We start from the raw sequence: 19844 nt of genomic DNA, 5'->3' as shown, positions 1-19844 counted from the left end.
AATAAAAGGCACTGTTGTTGAAAGGAAAACTTATTATTTTGTCATTCTGGTTTGCAACTCAAAAATACATACAGTACGTTTTTAAAGTTGAGTGGAAGGATCTCATTAGGAGCTTCTGTCTCATAAAGAACTTTAACTCTTGTTTCCAAGTCATTACTATGATTTTTCTGCCTGAAAAGACAAGGATGACTCACACATGACAGTTTTACAACATAATTATCAAGTGACCACATGTTATTGTGTTATATTGTCGATGCAGTTTGTCACATGACCACATCTGTAATTATACCCTCAACTGAGTACACTGAGTTCATGAGTTTGTTTCCCTGAAAATTATCCGGAAGTTTAACAGTGTAGGTGGGGACCAAGTTGGCAGAAGTTGAAGTGCAGAAATATTCTCAACACTTAACGTTATAATTAGCAGTTAGCTGACAGTGAGGTGGTTACACTCAACACCAACCTGTGGTGCAGCAATGATGTTGTTATGTTTGACAGAAGGACTCAGAGAAAAATTAAGATCTAGCCATTGTTCTTTGGCATTTTATTTTACACCCAGCAGAACAACTGGATTTTAAGGCACAGCAGTGGTGAACAGTGTAATACAATACAACCACCTTGCGGTTGCTGAGGTCTTGTTGACGCTGTGTCAGAGAATTGTTCATGCAAATTTAGAGGACTTTCTGTGACAGTTTTTTTTATTTCTGCAGTTTTCTTTCTATTGCATTGTACCGAAGGCTTTAATTGAAATGGGTGAAATGCAAAGCTCATCTGCTTTTACTTTCGCATCTTCCTCATAAGGAGCAGTGGAGATTGGATGGAGCGTCGGCTAATGGTATTCATGGAATGGAACAGCATCCATTAGCTTTCTATTTCAAACACTAACCTTTTACAAGTCGTGTGGTTTATGCATCGACGTGACCTTATGAATACTAACCATGTATAATCTTTTCATCTGCATTCAGGGCTTGCATTACCTTGCTGTGGCCCGCGGCCCGCTGTCACACAGCTATTGCATATCGGCTGCAACAACTGGCTGTGGCATAACATGGACCGCTGTCGTGGCCGTTCACATTGACACACAGCCCCGTTGTGTTTTTTAATATAGGCCGGAAGTTGGAGCTCATGAAACAAATCGAGCCGTTTGTTGTGAAGAGGGAAATTGAATTGGAGATGTAGGGCACGGTAAACACAGGGCCACCTGTGTTAATGAGATTGCTGTGGTTGGAGCTGCGAGTCGCTTCCATCCGACTGCCTTTCTTGTTTATTTGGAGTCAGATCAATAGATTATGGTCCCGCTTTACAGAATCCTACTGCAAAGGTCAATGACAAACTAAGGCAGGAAAGACCTGCATTATTACCTGGCTGTGCTTAAAACTCAATCAGCTGCGCCTCCAGGCTCAGCGGTGATTGACCAGGCTTTGTGGGGACCTCCACAGATAAGCCTCAGTCTGTCTCCCTCATTGTGTTTAAGTGGAAACTAAGATGGACGGAGTCAACAGGCGGTGCAGTTTTCACCAAAGCACTAAAACTTTAAAAACTTACGGCTGAGGAATGAAAATAGAAAGTGTTGCCGAGAATAGGCAGAGAAAAAAAAAAACTGTGTTCAGGCATCTTTCCTTTTCAGCTCTGAAACATATCCCATAAAGATGAAGCACCTAGAACAGACAGTGGCACGTTAAATCAATTGACCTTTGCTGCTTCTTTCTCGTTGCTCTGCAGACCTTCACAGAACTTTCCTGATCTCCACATAATATGATGAGACTGAAATTTGACACAAGCGAGAAGTGGAAGCCAGTGTACATGTCTAAGCCTGTGAATCCACAATATCAGACAATTTCAGAATATGGATTAAGGTGAACTGAAACAATTGCTTGAATGATAACAGATACACATTGCAGGAGGTGTTGTGATTGTGAATTCAATTGCTGAACAAAGGATTTATTTTACTAATCTGCACCTTCCCTCATGAGCAACTCGAGTTTACTTTGCATTTAATCAACCTTTCAGATGAATTTCACTGTTGATATAATCCTGTCTGCATATTCCTTTTTAGCTGATATAATTGATCCCCAGAAAAGATATTCAGACATTGGGCAGACGTGGAGCAAACGTTAGCATTGATTCTGTCATATATTTCTGAATCAATTCAAGTCCAATATTTTCTATATATTTAATAAATTCTTCACTACAGTGGGTTTTTTTTTTCACCTGTTAAGGGAACTGCTATTCATGAGCTTGTGCAATTGGTGCAGATCCAAATAAAAATTCAGATCTAGTGAATGTAAATGTGGTTTCATAAGGGGACTGTACAATGGCTGCGGTGTGCAGTCTACTGAGTGTCTATTCATTACCACAAGAGATTGCTTTCACATAAAAGTGTTCATTTGATCCATTGTTAACATGAAAAAATATAGCAGGTCACATAAATAAAAAAAAAAACTATCATTGATAACACTAAATGTGACACACAGTAATTCACAATATGAAAACACATCCGAAATAACCTGTTCAACCCCATCACCTGGGTGCGGTACAGCGTTGCTCTGGCTCTACACTTATGAGATTTTCTCTGGAGATAGAGTTGATACATTACAGTGGCCTGCGGCAAAATGATCCACTGTTTCTCTCCTCCCCCCTGCCTAGAGTGTGATATGGTGCTACTCTTTAACTTTGACCACTTTTTTAATTTGTCATCGCGAGCGCAGTTATCTCATCCTCAATGGAGCGCAAGAAAAGGTAGGCTGGAGATGTTTATCGGCTCCACATAGAAAGAGGCTTAGCTCGCTGTGGTTTGATAAGGTGTCACTTAAATTTCATTGTGAATGGATGGAACAGTTTGCCTGGCCTTTGGTGCATTAATGTATCCACCACCCTAAAGTTGGGACTGGGGGTGGGACGGCTGAGAATGTATCAGCACTGGAGACGTTGGAGCAAAATAGACCACCATAAACTACATCACGGACCTAATAGATTTATTGATTAGCAAGCCCTCCACTAGTTCCAATTCACTGTGATACAGTAGATTCAGCAGATGAAATTGTGCCGCTGCAGGCAGTTGGCCAGAATTATGGGACCTATTTGTATTCCCAACCAGACCAACCAGATGCCTTTTCTCTATTCCATCCCTCACATGCAACCTCTAGCTTTTTCTTCCTCTTACCTCAACCCACCCAGCGGCCTGGCAGTTCAAAGAATCCCCTACACTCCTAAGCCTGTAATAACCAGCTTCAATTAAATATGGATTTCTCACTTATTATCCAAGACAATCGTGCATGCAGTCATATGAATTAGTACACACAAGCATTGCAGCATTTATTTACTAACAAGCCAATGTGCATGTGCTCCCTGTCCCCCATTTAATCTGATTCTTGCATCATTTTTGGTCTTGGAGTGACAGTAACCTTAATGCAGGGATAATGAATAGGCCTCCGGGAGTCTTTGCTGACTTGCAGGAGCAGGCTAATAACATTGGCAAACCCACTGAGGGCCTTTTAACAGCATGATGCCCCCTATGGGGTAGAGCAAGATGAAAAAGAAAGCAGGACTGGGGCATCAATGGAGGGTGATGTGCAGAGTAAGGCTGATATCTAATGCACAAATCTCCACACAGAGGCACATTTAAGGATGGAGGATGAGCAGCACTGGTCTCGGAGAAGTTCAGACTGTACCTGTTATTGTATTTGCAGCAGGACTAAAGCAGCTACCTTGTCCTTCACCCTGTTTCATATTGATCCAGACTGATATTTTAGTGTGATTGTTAAGGGCTGTTGTTGGAAGTTCTCACAGTAGCTGTTCTCAGAAGGCCATTTCCCCTCCATCAGCAGTAGCTTAATCCATGCCTAGACAATGTTTAGACAGTTTAAATCCCGGACAATCATTCAGCTTGAAAAAAAAATCTATTAAACTCAAAACTCCATGAGCGTTCATCACAATACTTCACACCGGTGGCACTCATTATGAAAGTGATTCAACCCACTTGACTGCATTACCTTGACATAAAACCTTTACCCTGAATAATGAGGAAACAAAGCAGTCCCAACATCAAACTGTTCCAGCTTTTCCACTAAACTTGGCTTAAAAAAAAAAAGTAGGAATAGGTCTCTTTCTCAACTGAGATTATTCTGTTTACATCACAACACAGCTAAACCAATGTGATTCTTTCAGCATATTTGAGACTCTGCTAAGGTCTGTGCGGTGTATATTTTGTCATCAGAGTGAGTACGCGAGACTGTTCAGAAATACAATGTAATGACAGATTTGTTTTGCTTTCCATGCTGGCTAGAGTGTGGCTTGCATGAATATTTTTTGTCCTAATCTGACAAACCCCCAGAGAAAACCAACCAAGCCTGACCTGAGCCAGACAGGTATTTTTTAGTCCAAACTCGACTCAGGGACAATGTTTGCCCCGATTACAGGCCTGAGCAGCATGAAAATCATCTGGATAACCCAGCCAACATGGCCGACCCTGAATATAATTTCAATTTTTTTTGTCTGTACCACTCCAGGCAAGTTCAAAAAGGCTCAAGTTGGGTGTCCTGTCCACATTCTACTGCTCGTGCCAGTTGCCTATGTGCTCCATTGGATTTTAAAGGCATCCTCAGGCAGACTCAGCAGAACCAAAAACTAATACCTAACCAACCGTCACACACTGGTGTACTGTTATCACCTGCCGCTTCACATTCTTCCTTTAGTCAGTCTCTGATTCCGAGGCCACAGTTGAAAGCACAGAGAAGAACGAGAATGAAATGAAAAAAAAAATACTTTAAAAATCAGTTTCAGTTTGTGCAGCTTACCGCAGAGAAAACATCTGCCATGGTTCACGCGTGCCAAGGGAGTGCACAAGGAAGAGTGGGCACACAAATCCCCAAACCCACAACCATCCACACAGAAAATAAGACAGATATGAGAGCGATCAGACACAGAGGCAGTAAACTCCTCTCGGGGGTTGCACAGTGCTGTGAAAGAAACTCTCTGATATGGAGGGATGGTTGTTATGACTTGCCACACGCTCATATGTTACCCATTTCATCCACCTTATGACCATGGATAATGTTCCCACCATATTCCAGACGGTTTTCAGAAAAAGATCCATGCCTTATACAAGCAGTGATATAATAATTGGCCTATGCAGCAACAGATATACTTATCTTTTTATACTATCACTCAGAAAGTCAGCTATAACAGGAGGTAACGACAGGCTGTATTTACAGCCTTATAACTCAGCCATTGAAACAAGTATGGCACAGGAGAAAACTCACCTAAACGATTATGAATTGAAGCAATATGTTGTTTCATTTTGAAGCAATATATTTGCAAGCTTTACTTGCAGGTAAGAACGGGGGGCATTTGAAAGTAAATATAACATGCAGAGAAATAAAAGTACAAGAGGAAATATTGAAGTGTTTCTTTACTGACAGCGTTGACATGATGCTTCTAGAAAACACTGGAGAAAGGGTTGGACTTACAGAAGAGAAGTTGTGAGCTCCGCAGGGCTCTCCTCTGTATTTGCACGAGAGAAGCATGTCATCCAGTTGGTGGCTCAGTCTGTCCATAAACTCCAGGTTGGTTCCCTCAAAGTTTCTGGGTGGAAGAAAGAGCCTGAAGTCGGACAGCTTCCTGAACCAGGCCCGACGGTCGTCCTGAAGCAAGTCCAGAACCATGGGCCTCACTGTCCGGTTAGCCAGCAGCAGGCCCAACCAGTGGCCGGCAAAATACAAGTCGCTCTTGGTGAGCTTGTAGAGGCGGATAGGGTTGTTGTTACAGATCGTGACCGTGGGGAAGGCCAGTTCTTTGGCCCACTCTGCGTGGATCCGCGTGTATGTGGGGAAGGAAAGCCAGTGAAGTAGACGGTTGGAGGACCAAGATAAAAGCAGCCCCAGGGAGGTGCAGAGGGCCAGCAGCCAGAAGGCCCTGCGGCCAACTGAGCCACCAGGGACACAAACGTGCCTCAGGCCATGCAGGCGTGTCCTTGACAACAGAGTAGAAGTGACCCGGGTCAGAGTTGGCCTTTTAGGATGTCGCTGACAGCCCTTTCTGATCATGGCTGGGGATCCCCGCCGGAGACAGCGCCCCTCCAGGGCCATCGCTGCCAACAGCGCTCCTACAGCCGCGGGAAAGGCTTCATTTCCCAACCAGGCCTCAGGGGCTGGGGCCCACATGTAGCTCCAGGATAAATCCACTACTGTAATCCACACCAGGATATCTGTTTGGCCTTATGAAAATGAATGACCCATGCGGTCTTAACTGTCAAAACAGCGCACCGTATGCCCACTAGGAAATAACCTCACCGAAAGCAGTGTGTTTTGAAGTCCTCCTCTTCTGGTGGTGCAGGAGCTCTGATGAAAAGCTACTTGTTGGTCATCTCTCCTGGACTCTTTATGTGAGAGTGCTTCAATCATCCAACTCAGCGGTGAGAGGAGAAAAAAAGTCAGCTGGGCAAATGTGCTCCAAGGAAGGGGGCTTCTACATGAGTGACTCCAGCATCCACCGCAGTTAGTGTGACAGTGAACACGAGAGGATGAGACAGAGAGAGCAAAGGCAAGAGGAGGAGGGAGGGGAAGAGAGAGGGAGCGAGGAGGGTAGAATACAAAATACCAAGGGCTAAGCAGAGAGGACAAAAAAACGACAAATGAAAGAGAGGGAGGTAATTAAAATAATGAGATGACAGTAGAGGAAAGCGGTTGGTGGGGTGCAGTCTGGCAGTAGAGGGCTTGCCTTGTTCCTGCGCCGTGGTTTTCCTTCTCTTGAGTAAAGTGTGTGTTCTTTGGCTTCACTGTCTTGCAGAGCTGCTCGGCAGCCAGGGGCAGCAATCAGTTCCTTTTCGCTCTTCAGTCTGAGGCTTTAACTAACTTCACAAAAGTCTCCCCCGTTCATTTATTTTCTATCCCACTTTGCAGTCTCACTTCGGTTGCCTCGACTTCCGTGAGATGTCACCACTCTGCACCTTGTCTCTCCTCCCACTTGGCTTTAGACAGTGTTAGAAGGTCCTGCAGGTAATCACAGGGTGGTTTCATCTTGTGGCCGACCTCCTTTTCAGCACCACAGCTATAGTGAGAGACACGCTCCAATGCACTTTCACATGGAGAAGGAGGCACTGATGCGCACACACGGACACACACTCTCAGCCGTTTCCTGCGGGAAACCAGACCAGAGATAATCTGTTCTGTCACACTCTGATCTCAACATTTCTCTTCTTTTCTCTGTTTCCTGTTAATTCTCTCTTCTTTTTCCCTCCACTCAAAGACAGCATCTCTAGTTTCATTTCTCATTTCATATTTCTATCTTGTCTTCAGTCCTCCTTCTAAAAATACACTCATCAAATCCATCAACTTGCCCTCACGCTCCTCCTCTTTGCTTTAGTGTCAGTCAAGCCCCGAAAGCTCGACCTCCTGTCAGGCTCCCTCTCTTCTTCCTCCTCCTTCTTGTCTTCTTTTCCACTTTGTGCACGCAATCCCCCGCTTCTCTGCTCCGTCAGGACGGGCTTCTCCGTGCGCTCTCTTCCCTGTGTGTCCTTGTCAGTTTCATCCAGCTTTCTCCCTCCCGCTGCTCGAAATGACTTCTCTCCCCTCAGTGGTCTCTCTCCGTTTTGTTCCCCCTCCCTCTCTCGTGGTCTCTCGCGTTTTGCTCCGGGTTTTCAGGCAGCTTGTCCTCCCGTTGCACCTCTCCTCCTCCTCCTCCTGCGCCACAGCTCTGTCCGCGCAGCCTGTGAGCCCGTCACTGATGAGAGCGCTTGTCTCTCTGTGCGCGCCGTCCTTTGCACACCCCCCCCCCCGTTTGTCTGCCGCTGCTGTTGCCTAGCCACATAGCTACAGAGCAATGAGAAACTGCTGGGTGCATGTATGAGAATCTTTGTGAGCGAAGAACAGCACGTCATGGGCTCTACACTGGGAGTATACTTATAAATACATTTTGAATCTCTTCAATTCTTCCATGCTCTTTATTTTGATATAATTTCTACTCTTTAACCTTTGACAAAAAGTAAATTACTAGTCTAAGATTTGTTTTTGATTTTAACTACTTTTAGACATTTATGTTTCGTTTTTTATCATTGTTTATGTCACACAGATAATTTTTTTTTATAGTCCTCTCCTCTTGTGAAATTAGGTTTTGCTTGTTGACACAAGTGGGATACATTTCTTAAAATTTACTTTAGTTAAGTTTCCTTTTAGTTGTTAATTAAATATATTTCTCAGCATACAGGTATGTATGTTTCCGGTGTATATCATACTGTGTAGGAGACTGGCTGGTACAATTTGTTTGCCACCTAGTAGACACATATTTCACTATCTTTTTTTTAACTAAAGCCAAGTCAATAAGTAAACCAGGTAACTATTAATCTCTATTAATACACATTTAGCTATAAATACGGTTTAGCCAAAGTGGTGTCTGGAAAACACCAGCAAATCGTGTTGCTGTTTATGTTTTGTGTGAAGAAACCATGACTTGTGTGAACAAGTAAACTACTTTGACTTTAAACTATTTAAAATGTCCCACTCTACATAGTGTTTGTCACAGATCTATAATGACCAATTTTTTGTTATGGATCAAAAAGAGACATGTAGGCTACCACAATGATATTTTTTTAAACTCTCAAATATCAATTGCATGATTGCTTGCAAAATTTTAGGTATTGATTGGGCTCCATTGACTTCAACATATATACATTTAACTATATGTGATTAGATACCACTGATTGCCTCCCCACTCCCATGATTGTCGCGCTGCTGGTTGGTAACTCACTTCTTTACCCCTTCACACTGAACCCTGTAACTGGCAAGCATTCACAATTTTTCAAGAGACAGATGAACAAAACACAAATGTAGAAAAACAGAGAGATTACAGGAAGGAAAACGGGCGAAGACAAATTATTGCCAGCAACTACAATTGCTCATATTTTATCTTCCTAGGAGCCACTTATCCATCATGGAGCGTGTCCTTAATTTAAAAAGCTTCACAACAGCAACTCTTAGGTAATCTGTGCAAGGACTCTGTTTTGTACCACATATAAAGAGACTTTTTATCCCATTTATTAGTTCATACATGGTCTGCCAATATCACTTCTGCAAAAAAACTAAATCTCTGTCCAATAGTCAAGTTAAATAGGCTTCATCAATACGAGTGAACTAAAAGCGTCTGAGCCAACTCGGGGAGAGTGTTCTCGTCCACTCGATGCAATAATGCATGGTTTTAACAAATTCAAGGTTTTGCATTTTAGCATTCATTAGCCTCTGTCTGTAAGAGCAGAGACCAATTTGAATTTCGCTAAGAAAAAAAAAAATTTAATTTCTTAATTGAACTCACCCTGAGTTGCTCTCAGACTCTGTTTAAAGAGTTAGAATTAAAAACATGAATATGAATGCTAACTTATAAAAAGATAAAGTGTGGAAGTGCTGAATAATTATCAGAAAATTTGATAAGTTCTGCAGTACATGCCATGACAAACCAAAGCTATAACCTTTATTATCATAAAATGTTCAAACATAGGTGGAGGCCAATACTGAATTCTTTACAAGATCGACTTGATATTATTCAACACACGTAGCTTTTCATTGTTGGTTGAATGTTTCGCAACAGAGTCTGCTGATTCTTTGGAATTTTATCTGAAAATAGGTCATGAAAATACACTTTAACTTTGGTAAGCCCACACATGAGCCTCAAGAAAGCTTCCACACTGTCAAAAGAAATTAATGTAAAGACCCAAAACGGCATGAGCACGCATTACACGCACGCACAATGCCACACGTCTTCCACAAACAACCAAACAGAGACTGTGAAAATGTTGAAGGGGTAAAACACCTCCATGTATAATGCATAAACAGCCGAAATACAAAGAACAGGAGCGCAGGATTGAAATGTCAAATGCATGCACACACACTTATTTCCTCTAACACTTACTGTATTTTAGAGGGACACACACACAAACCCACACACACACAAACACACATACAGCCTACAGCCAGAATCAGAGGCAGCCTTCCAGAGCCTGGATCTACAGGCTGAATAATTAGCCTGGAGCCACAAAAAGGGTTTCTCAGTCCAGCTACGCACTCAGTGTAAAGAGGAGCTCAAAGGCTCAACATATCCAATATCCGATTCTAAAACATAAGGGAAATCACTGATTAATTAGGGATATAACCAACCTCAAAATCAGATACAATTACACAGCATTCTATAGCTGCAAGGACATGGACATGCACACTACTCCCTATAAAATATTCCTGTATGCTTTCATCAACAACACTCTCTGAGATCAAACGACACATGGTGGAAAACTGGTCAGGAGTGAGCAGCATGCAAATATAATGCACTATTAGACATTCACAGAGTCATATTAATGAGGCACAGGATGTGTCGGAGAATGTCAGATCAAAACATGCTCCATGGGTAAGCAGCGGTTTGGCAAGTCAGTTACAAGGAAGGCAACAGTTGAACATGATTCATAAAGGGAGCAGGCGTCGTGTTGGCCTTGTCTGTGGAAGCGCAGGTGAGGCAAGTAGATGAAAGATGAGGGAGGTTAATAAAACCGGTGTATCTCGTGGTGGGCTGTCATTCATCAAAACCCCAGGCTGATTTAAAATGGCGGTGATAGCAGGAAAAGCAATCAATGGCTTTTCTCTAAGTCTTCTAATATAACTGCAGTCACACTTATCAAATGGGGGGGGGGGGGGGGGGGGGGGAAGCTTACACCGGTAGGGGTGGTTCGCCTCACCCTTTGTCTTCTCCTTGAACTCAGTGGCTTCTACATGAATAGAAAGGATAAATCCCTGGGTCGCCCCTGATTAAGTCAAGAGATTGATGGTGTGGTGGTGGATGCTCATTTAATCGTCATTACGTGTAATAGGTGCTGTCAGAGTTCATGGAATAATCTGGAGATGGTTTCCTTTGTGATGAGGCGGTGGAGGTGTGTCAGGGCCTGTCCATCATCATCGGAGCTGCCGTCACTGACAAGAACACGTTGTGCTGCGACGCTCATTTTGCGACAAGAACAATGGCTCTATACTGCCATCATCATCATCACTTAGTATATGCGTTGGATATATATTCCATTGTTCAACTTTCTGCTCCAGGTTTAACCTTAAACCCGTTGCTACTTTTTGCATGACCATAAAAATGTTTGATGTAGCTGATGCAGGCAGAAGTGTCCCTGCTACATTTCTCGCCCCTGCACAAGACAGTGTGTTTAGCTTGGAGGTATTTTATGGTTAAAGCTGCTCTAGACTCAGACCTCATAAGTTCAGTGAAATAATACTCTTCATCTATTGTAACCCATCCAGTGCCTCCCTCCAATCCCTACGGAGTTCTCTAGTGAACAAATGGTTATGTTTACACTCAGTGTTTTCTCCCAAACACTTTCGGTGTATCCTGAAGGTCCAAAAACCAGTTGAATGCATTTTGTCCTTCGTAAAATATTACACCATTTGAAAGAAATCTTATTAGCTTCTGTAGCCATCTTCTTATTTTGCTTTTGGTGGTTCATTGTAAGGTTTCTTGCCACATTAAGGCTACCAGTTGTCGATCGATGATAAATCAGGGCTATGCTCATACAAAAAATTGTTCCAAAGCACTACTGCTGTTAAAAAACAGCAGATGGTACCTTTAAAACAACATAACATAATCATTTTTGGGCTCTTGGGTGTAGCAGACCAAGCTGAATACAAAACACAGACATATCATCACACTATAAAGTGGTCTGATGCTTTAGTTTGGTGAGACTTGGTAAAACTGGGTAGTGTAGAGTGGGTTTTGGTGCTGGAATGAGCTTGAAGAGCTTTAATATAATTAAAGTCCAGAGAACAAAAACGAGAGCTGAATTGAGCTACAAAAGCTCCATCGCAGTAAACAAAGCTTCAGATTTTGGTGATGATTCTCTGTGTTTGTCACAGCAGGCAACGTCTTATATATTATACATAGTCCTCCAATCCACTGTTGACATAACCAAGCTGCAATACAGAGGAGCATCTCTTTCTGATTTCTGAAAATAATTTTCCTTTTCTATCAGTCATAAGCATTTGTTCTTTCTTTTGCGTTTGACACAAGCAAAAAAAATTGTTCTCACACATTAGATTGCAGTGTGCTGTTTATTAAATGTCAGCGAGTTCTCATTTCTTAGTCCCCTTCCTCACCGCTAGTGTTTATCTACAGCTGCAGCTGAAAAAGGCAGAAAACAAGACAAATACAACAAAACAATGTTCCTTTGCAAATTAGATATTTCAGAAGTTCCCCTTTACGCTCACCTGTGTTTAAATCTGTAACTCACACGCAGAACGACAAGAAACCATTGACGTCAGCCTGTCATTTCTGTTGGAGCAGGAAGTGACACGACTGAGAGGAAATTCAAATGGACTAATGGTGATTTAGTGCTGAGATTAAATTAGAGTGGGACTACACTTCCAGGAGAGGAACACACCTTCACTGAGGTGAGAAGAAACCACAGGGGGGCTGGTGCACGTACTTAAAAAGAGCATTTGTTTTAATAAGACAAGGTGAATGGAGAATTCATCAGTCTGCACTACAGCTGAACTCAGCGGTTCTCTGAACACGGCTCAAGTTGGAAAGGTCAAGTTTAGATTAAATAACATTCATTTACATGAAGCCTCAATGATCTCTGTGGGGATTTGGGTTTAGGAGAAGTATATAACCACAAACTTAAACCTATCCAAAGTCTGGAGGATAATGAAATAGCATAATTTAAAACAAGATCTTGCAAAAAGTATTAAAAATAAATCAAACAAAACTAATTTCAGTAATGGATTTTTACCTTATTTAAACTATTGTGGTTTTAACTCAATAAACTCATTCCAAACAATGAACAGCAGATGCACTTCATTTTCATCTGAGTCTGTCGATGTTAATTGAACTGATATCGGTCCTACTGGCTTGAAGGTGCCTGAAGGCAACGCAAAGCTGCAGCTGCTGATCCTGCAATATTTACACAACGTGTGATGAATGGGATATTGACGTTTTTTTTATGTAATATTACACTATGAAAGTTAAGCCAATGTAGAAGCGCCTGGAACATGTTTCCTCTCAATGACCAGCGGAGCGTGTCTTCATTTGTTGCAAAATAAAAGCATGTTTCCATATAATAGTCTACGAGAAAATCTCACTTGATTTAAAACGTCAGTAAACATTTTCATAAGAAGTGTAAACTCTTAATTTCTAGTTTCAAGTCTTCTTCAACACAACATTATGTTCATTTTGTAAAGAATGGCCCATTTAGAGTCGAATAGGCGATACAGCACCATATGCATTGGGCCGTTTGAATGTCAGCTACCACCATCCAGTGGGTGCAGGTCGCGCCCCCACTCCACCCCCCAACATATGGTTATTTTTAGGTTCCAAAACACCAAGAAGGCACTGGACAAAATGTCAACCTCAAGGCTTCAAAATGGCAGTTAATGCCAGTTTACCCTAAAGGGGCATTGATGGTTTGATCAATGATTTCAGGGAGGAGCATTAAGCTGCTTAACTTATACATAGAAGAGGGTTGGGCTGGAAGTTTGGTCAAACTCACGTCTTACTGACTCTTTTGAAATGCTTTCATTTGAAACTTATAGTCCAGTGGTGCTGACATGTGTGATATTCCCTGTTATCACACATTGATGTGTATAATCAGTGGATGTTCCCTTTTCTTCGACAAAATCTATAAAAATGGTGAATGTTCCACTTGTCCTCAAAGCTGTTACTTATTCATATGTTTTATTCACGCTGTAGAAAACTCAGGGTCGAACAACAGCCTCTCTTTTGAGAGTGAAGGGAAGAGTAAGGGGTAAATTATATAGTTAGATAAACTATGTGGTAGCATCAGGTAAAAGCAACGTTTCTTCTGTTGCTTTGATTCTCCTGCTTCATGCCCGATGAATCACATTTCCATGCTGCTCTACTTCTTCTCAAACTGTTCCCACCTTTTTGATTTAAGGGCAACAGGAGCAGCTGCTGTGGATCAGGCCCCACACCTGGCTGGCACACAGAGCAGAAGGCCTTTTACATTTTTGAAGAGCAACTAATCACAACAAGAAGGTGGCATTGCCGAAAAAGTGTGTGAACATGCTGCGTGAACAAAGGCCTGGAGCTGGGGTGTGCGTGTTGCTTCATTTAAAATGCGAGTGTGTCTTTGTTATGATGACCCAAAAATTAGTGTGTTGATTACCCAGCTGGATTCCCATCCCTATGATTATAACATCCGCTCTGGTTAAACTAATAATTGTCCCCCAGCTGACGCAACCAAAACGCTCTCTGACAGTTTGGCAGCGCACCAGCCACACTCTGCACACACGCTCCTGCCCTTTACAGCTCCCCTCGGCCATACCATCACTTTGAAAACCCCGGTCATGATTCAGTCAGCGGATCGACCTCAGAAAAAACAGTGTCACGCAATCTACGCTTAAAACATGAGACAAGCACATTTGTTTATTTAACACCAAGTAAGCCACCGGAGCACTGATCAAAGGAAGCAGCAGCAACGCATCATATCTGCTTCTAAAGGTGACTCATTCGATTAATATTGGATGTTTAACTTATTCACCGGGACAATGGAGATGTTTCCAGGGGACAGTGATGAACCGGGCTCAGACACAAGTGTTGTTCAGTGCTGATGTTACAGAATGTTCTTTGCCCCATTAGCTCCGTCAATGAGGTTGTATTTTTACCCCTTTGTGTGAGCAAGATTGCATATAGGTATTATTTGGTTATAAGGTTTCTTAATTTTCCTTTTTGTATGTGCTTTCTTTAGCTGCAGTGAGTTGAGCTCTTTCAACCACTTCTTGGAAGAAATTATAAGGATTTGTTTGATAAATAGAAATACAAATTTGTTGCTTAGTTAGCTTGTGACTTACATTAACTCATAAACCACATCAAAACTAACTGCTACCACACTGATATACATTTAAAAGTGGAATATGAAGGTTTCTTATTGCAACTTTTGATGAAAAGATCTGAAGGTAAAATTCAAGCAGCATCTATTTGCTGATCAACCACTACTTGTTGATAAATGCGTCCTTTCATCGTGCATCGTTCTATTGCCATTTCTCTAGATTGACAGTTTCACCCAAGGTTTCCAAGGCAACAGCAGCTCCTGTTGGACCAACATGCTCGGGAGTGACAGTGAATGTAATGAGAATCTGTTCACTGTACTGGGATTTACGTGTTGCATTGTCTTCACCGGGAATCAAAGCCAATTAGATGTAAAAGGAACCTGTCCTAATCTACTTTCTGAATAATAAAAAAAGGAAAAAAGAAAACTTCGACAAGGGAATAGAAAACTCAGAGCCGAGACTGCCACAACAGTTCCAGCTAATGATACTATTAGTGCTTAGGAGCAGCACAATCAATCAGAGAAGTGATTAGCATGAGCATGTACGGAGAGCTGGGCCATTAGTCAGATGTGCTGTGTGTAACCTTGACGAGCTCACGACTGCACGCTAAGTAAAATCGTAACACATTTTTACAGTTAGTAAAAAAAACACAAATGACCTCTATAATGGGATTTTAAATTAGATCATTCTGTTGAAAATGTGGCGATGTGAGCTCTTAATGTCGCTGAGGAGAGAGGAACCCACCTCCCTGTCGGCTAAAGGGAGGATAAAGTGAGCTACAGGTGTCTTTGAATTGAATGTACATCTTTCTGAGGTGTGGAAACGATGCTCATGGAGTGACATATGTCAAATAAGACGTCCGCGATGCTGTGAAACGAGAAAACTTAGAATGAGTTCAGTCAGAGGAGAGAGAGCAACACACTGAGCTGATTCTGAGCCGGTCCAGACGAGGGTGCTGAGTTGAAGCAAGTGTGAGAACAGAGGGCAGACATAAAGCTGCTGTTGAAATGTAATAATGGGAATTTTAACTGTGCCCTGTCATGTGTGTGTTAAGGCGCCAGCAATAAGTTAATTCATAATGAGCTGTCACCTCTTTGAGCAAAACACTGCCTGGATTTACAGAAAAGGCTCCAACGGGAATAATGTCCGGCAGATGTAACCTGAGTGTCTGGCATCTTGAAATGGGTTACGTCAATGAGCCCTTTATTCATTTTGATCACATGAGGGAATTTATGCATTTCAGAATATTCACGATCATCATAAAATATTGATGATCTCAAAATCCTTCAGTAAGCGGCAGTCTGCAATAGAGCAACAGGTGTGCACAGTAACACAAAGACATTTCATCACCACTTCAACAGGGGCTTACACAAATGAAGTGTCTGAAATAAAAAAACTCAAGAGTGATGAGTGTCTGAGGAAGAAGATACTCTGAATGGATAAAGGCTTACCAAACGAATCCAAAGAAAGACATTTCCTCTGTCTTCTTCCAGCGTGATCAATGTTTAATAGCGCCAACAGATTATATGTGGCTCAGTTGTCACAGGGCTAGCACCCTGAACATCACACATATCACAAATACTTACATTCTCCATTTCATCCCGATTTGACTTTCAAAGGAAGATGTCTCTTTTTTCCTCGGCTTCTATTTATTCCAACTCAGAAACTGTTGACAAAGATGGATGACACATCTCTACTTCCTTCAATTATCTGGAAATGAGGCCAAAATAAACCGGGTATGAACGGTGCCATCTTGCACCGATGACCTCAATTGGCGCCATAGTTTGCAGAGAAGCAATTGGGGGATGGAGGTTGCACATACGCTCCTGATCAAAATCTTAAGACCAGTTAAAAAATTACATGAATTTGCATTTTGCACTGTTGAATCTTAGGAAGGTTCGAAGTAGAGTTTCAAAATGCAAAAAGAAGAAATGGGAACAAGAGCCCAAAAGTTGTGAGCAGGCAATTTATTGAAAACAACAATTTAACTGAAGTAGGCTGTTCATCAGCTGATCAAAAGTTTAAGACCACAGCTAAAAAAAAACCAAAAACCTCCTAAAACAGAAATTAAAGTGTCAAAAACTGACTCAGTAATGAGTAGCTCCACCATTATTGTTGATCACTTCAAAAATTCGTTTTGGCATGCTTGATGCAAGTGTTTCCAAAAGGCTAGTGCGAATGTTGCGCCAAATGGTAAAGATGGCTTCACGAAGGGCATCCACTGTCTGGAACTGAAGTGCATTTTTGTAAACTTCCCTTGCCATCCATCCCCAAATGTTCTCAATTGGATTAAGATCAGGGGAACACGCAGGAAGGTCCAAAAGAGTGATGTTATTCTCCTGGAAAAAAGTCTTGGTCAGACGGGCATTGTGAATTGGAGCGTTGTCCTGCTGAAAAACCCAGTCGTTACCACACAGACGAGGGCCCTCAGTCATGAGGGATGCCCGCTGCAACATCTCCACATAGCCAGCTGCTGTTTGACGCCCCTGCACAACCTGGAGCTCCATTGTTCCATTGAAGGAAAAAGCACCCCAGATCCTGATGGCGCCCCCTCCACTGTGCCGCGTAGAAAACATCTCAGGTGGCATCTCCTTGTCATGCCAGTAACGTTGGAAGCCATCAGGACCATCAAGGTTAAATTTTTTCTCGTCAGAGAATAAAACTTTCTTCCACCTTTGAATGTCCCATGTTTGGTGCTCCCTTGCAAAGTCTAAACGGGCAATTTTGTGGCGTTGAAGGAGACGTGGCCTTTGAAGACGTTTCTTGTTTTTGAAGCCCTTCCTTCGCAGATGCCGTCTGATGGTTATTGGGCTGCAGTCAGCACCAGTAATGGCCTTAATTTGGGACGAGGATCGTCCCGTGTCTTGACGGACAGCCATTCGGATCCTCCGGCTCATCGCCGGTGAGATTTTTTTGGGTCTACAATTGATTTTTTTGTTCCATAACCCTGAGGATCTTTTAAGAAATGCAAAATGACTGTCTTACTGCGTCCAACCTCAGCAGCGATGGCACGTTGTGAGAGGCCTTGTTTATGCAGTTCAACAATCCTACCACTTTCAAAGACGGTGAGCTTTTTTGCCTTTGCCATCAAGAGATCTTCACAGTGTGATTACTTGACAGGAAATGACATGGAATCCAAATTTTTGTACAGATTTTGGCTTTTAAAGGCTGTGGTCTTAAACTTTTGATCAGCTGATGAACAGCCTATTTGAGTTAAATTGTTGTTTTCAATAAATTGCCTGCTCACAACTTTTGGTCTCTTGTTCCCATTTCTTCTTTTTGCATTTTGAAGCTCTACTTAGAACCTTCCTAAGATCCAACAGTGCAAAATGCAAATTCATTCAATTTTTTAACTGGTCTTAAGATTTTGATCAGGAGTGTATGTACGTGCTCCACCAATCGTGAGTCAGACGCGGCTGTCAAGTGTAATAAGAATGACCGAAATTGACAAAAACCAGGAGGAGCCAGAGTTTATGACCTATACAGCAGACAACCACTAGGGGCCGATTGAGACACTTTGGCTTTCAAGTCTATGTTCCATTCATATATATACAGTATATACACGCACACAAAATAAACAAATGACTCCAGATCACAGTGAAAATTTTGTATTTGGGTCGATGACACAACACTCATTTGTTTGTGTCTATATGGTTTACTAAAATGTAAAATTATAAACAATTTGAATTACATTTACAAATTACTTGCATACATTCTTTTCTTCAGGATCTATTCAAAAATGTCTGGATTTGATCAACTTTGAGATAGTATTCGGGGGATGATGGTAAACATGTTAATGTGGTGTAGACATAAAAACTTGGTACCAAATAATTAATCTTGCTTAAAAATTATGAAATGATCAATTAAACACCCTATCAACTAGTTTGGCAGAGTCATACATTTGTGTTGATTATTATTAAATAAGATAAATGGAACAAACATTTTCTGAATATTATCATACATTTTGAGTCAAGGCAACTCTTAAGGTGGTGTAGCTGAAATTCATGGAGCTATTTTAATTTTTTTGCAAGACCACTTGACATGAAATAAGAAGTAACTCTTGCAAAACTGATTCATCATATATTCAAAAATTGTGTTTGAAATCTTTACACCAAGGCCATGTGCTTACAGAGGTGACCTTAATTATGCCTGCAAAATTTGAATTTGATTTGAAATGTCAATTGGTGTAACCAGTTATAAAAATATAGATATAGATATGAAAAATGAATGAAAATATTTTAAAATTTAATAAAAAATTACACTCAACCAACATACATACAAATATACTTTCCCAAAAACTTGATTCATGCTTTCAGATTTTTTTTTTTGTATTTCTCACTCAATTTGTCTCTGGACCATTTAGAAAAGTTAGTGCTGACATTTCCTTAACCTTTTCAGATGAAGCAGACAGGCTTAAAACCAGTACCAACGTTAACAAATCCCTGAATTATCCCAGTCATCAGCCCCATGTGATTAGGGCAACACAGGATTCCCACTCAATTATAATGATAGCCACCATCCAATGCTGTTCCAATTTTCAGCAAAGAAATTCCTCATTCCAGGCCACGACTTAATAATAAGCAGGAAGTTGCAAAAAAGCAGCGTTTCAATCAGAATGAACACCTAAAGATGGAGCTGGAAATCACTGCTGTACACTGTCAGCGCCATCAACCAAACTGCCGTCAGCAAGCCTGCACTCTTCAAGAAGGCAACCACTTTGATCTTAAACTTAAAAATGAATTTTAAAACTTTAATGGAATAGCTTTTTAAAATCAAATGAATAAAGTCCTGGTGGCGTGACAGGGAGGCCAGTCAACATTTCTTCTTTCCAGACAGCACTGAATAAACAGAATTGAATATCAAATCAAACTTCAACCAGCTTCCATCTCTGAGGTTCAAACGGAAATGTGGGTATTTCCCGTGTTTGGCTTAAATACAGTATTTACCCACTCAAAACACCGGTGTGAACCCCACTCTAGCAAAGGTTCCTGCAGCTTCCTAATCTCTTGACTGGGCTGCAGTGATCACACA

At 41.6% G+C, this 19844-nt stretch overlaps 1 protein-coding gene across 2 annotated transcripts in view; it reads right to left on the bottom strand.

Annotated features, from left to right (window-relative positions):
- asic2 (acid-sensing (proton-gated) ion channel 2) overlaps window positions 1-19844 on the bottom strand; it is a 391248-nt gene that overhangs the window by 103225 nt on the left and 268179 nt on the right. Inside the window, exon 1 of one of the 2 annotated variants that reach the window (XM_061090461.1) lies at window positions 5466-6158. The exons of the other annotated variant lie outside the window; for it this stretch is intronic. Within the exon in view, the coding sequence (XP_060946444.1) occupies window positions 5466-6158 (693 nt within the window). Of the gene's footprint in view, window positions 1-5465; window positions 6159-19844 lie in introns of those variants that run through there. 2 annotated transcript variants of the gene reach the window in all.

The sequence above is a fragment of the Limanda limanda genome, chromosome 17 (genome assembly GCF_963576545.1).
Source record: "Limanda limanda chromosome 17, fLimLim1.1, whole genome shotgun sequence".
In the NCBI taxonomy this organism is placed as follows: domain Eukaryota; kingdom Metazoa; phylum Chordata; class Actinopteri; order Pleuronectiformes; family Pleuronectidae; genus Limanda; species Limanda limanda.
The sequence above is the reverse complement of the archived record's forward strand: the minus strand, read 5'-3'. Positions and strand labels throughout refer to the sequence as shown.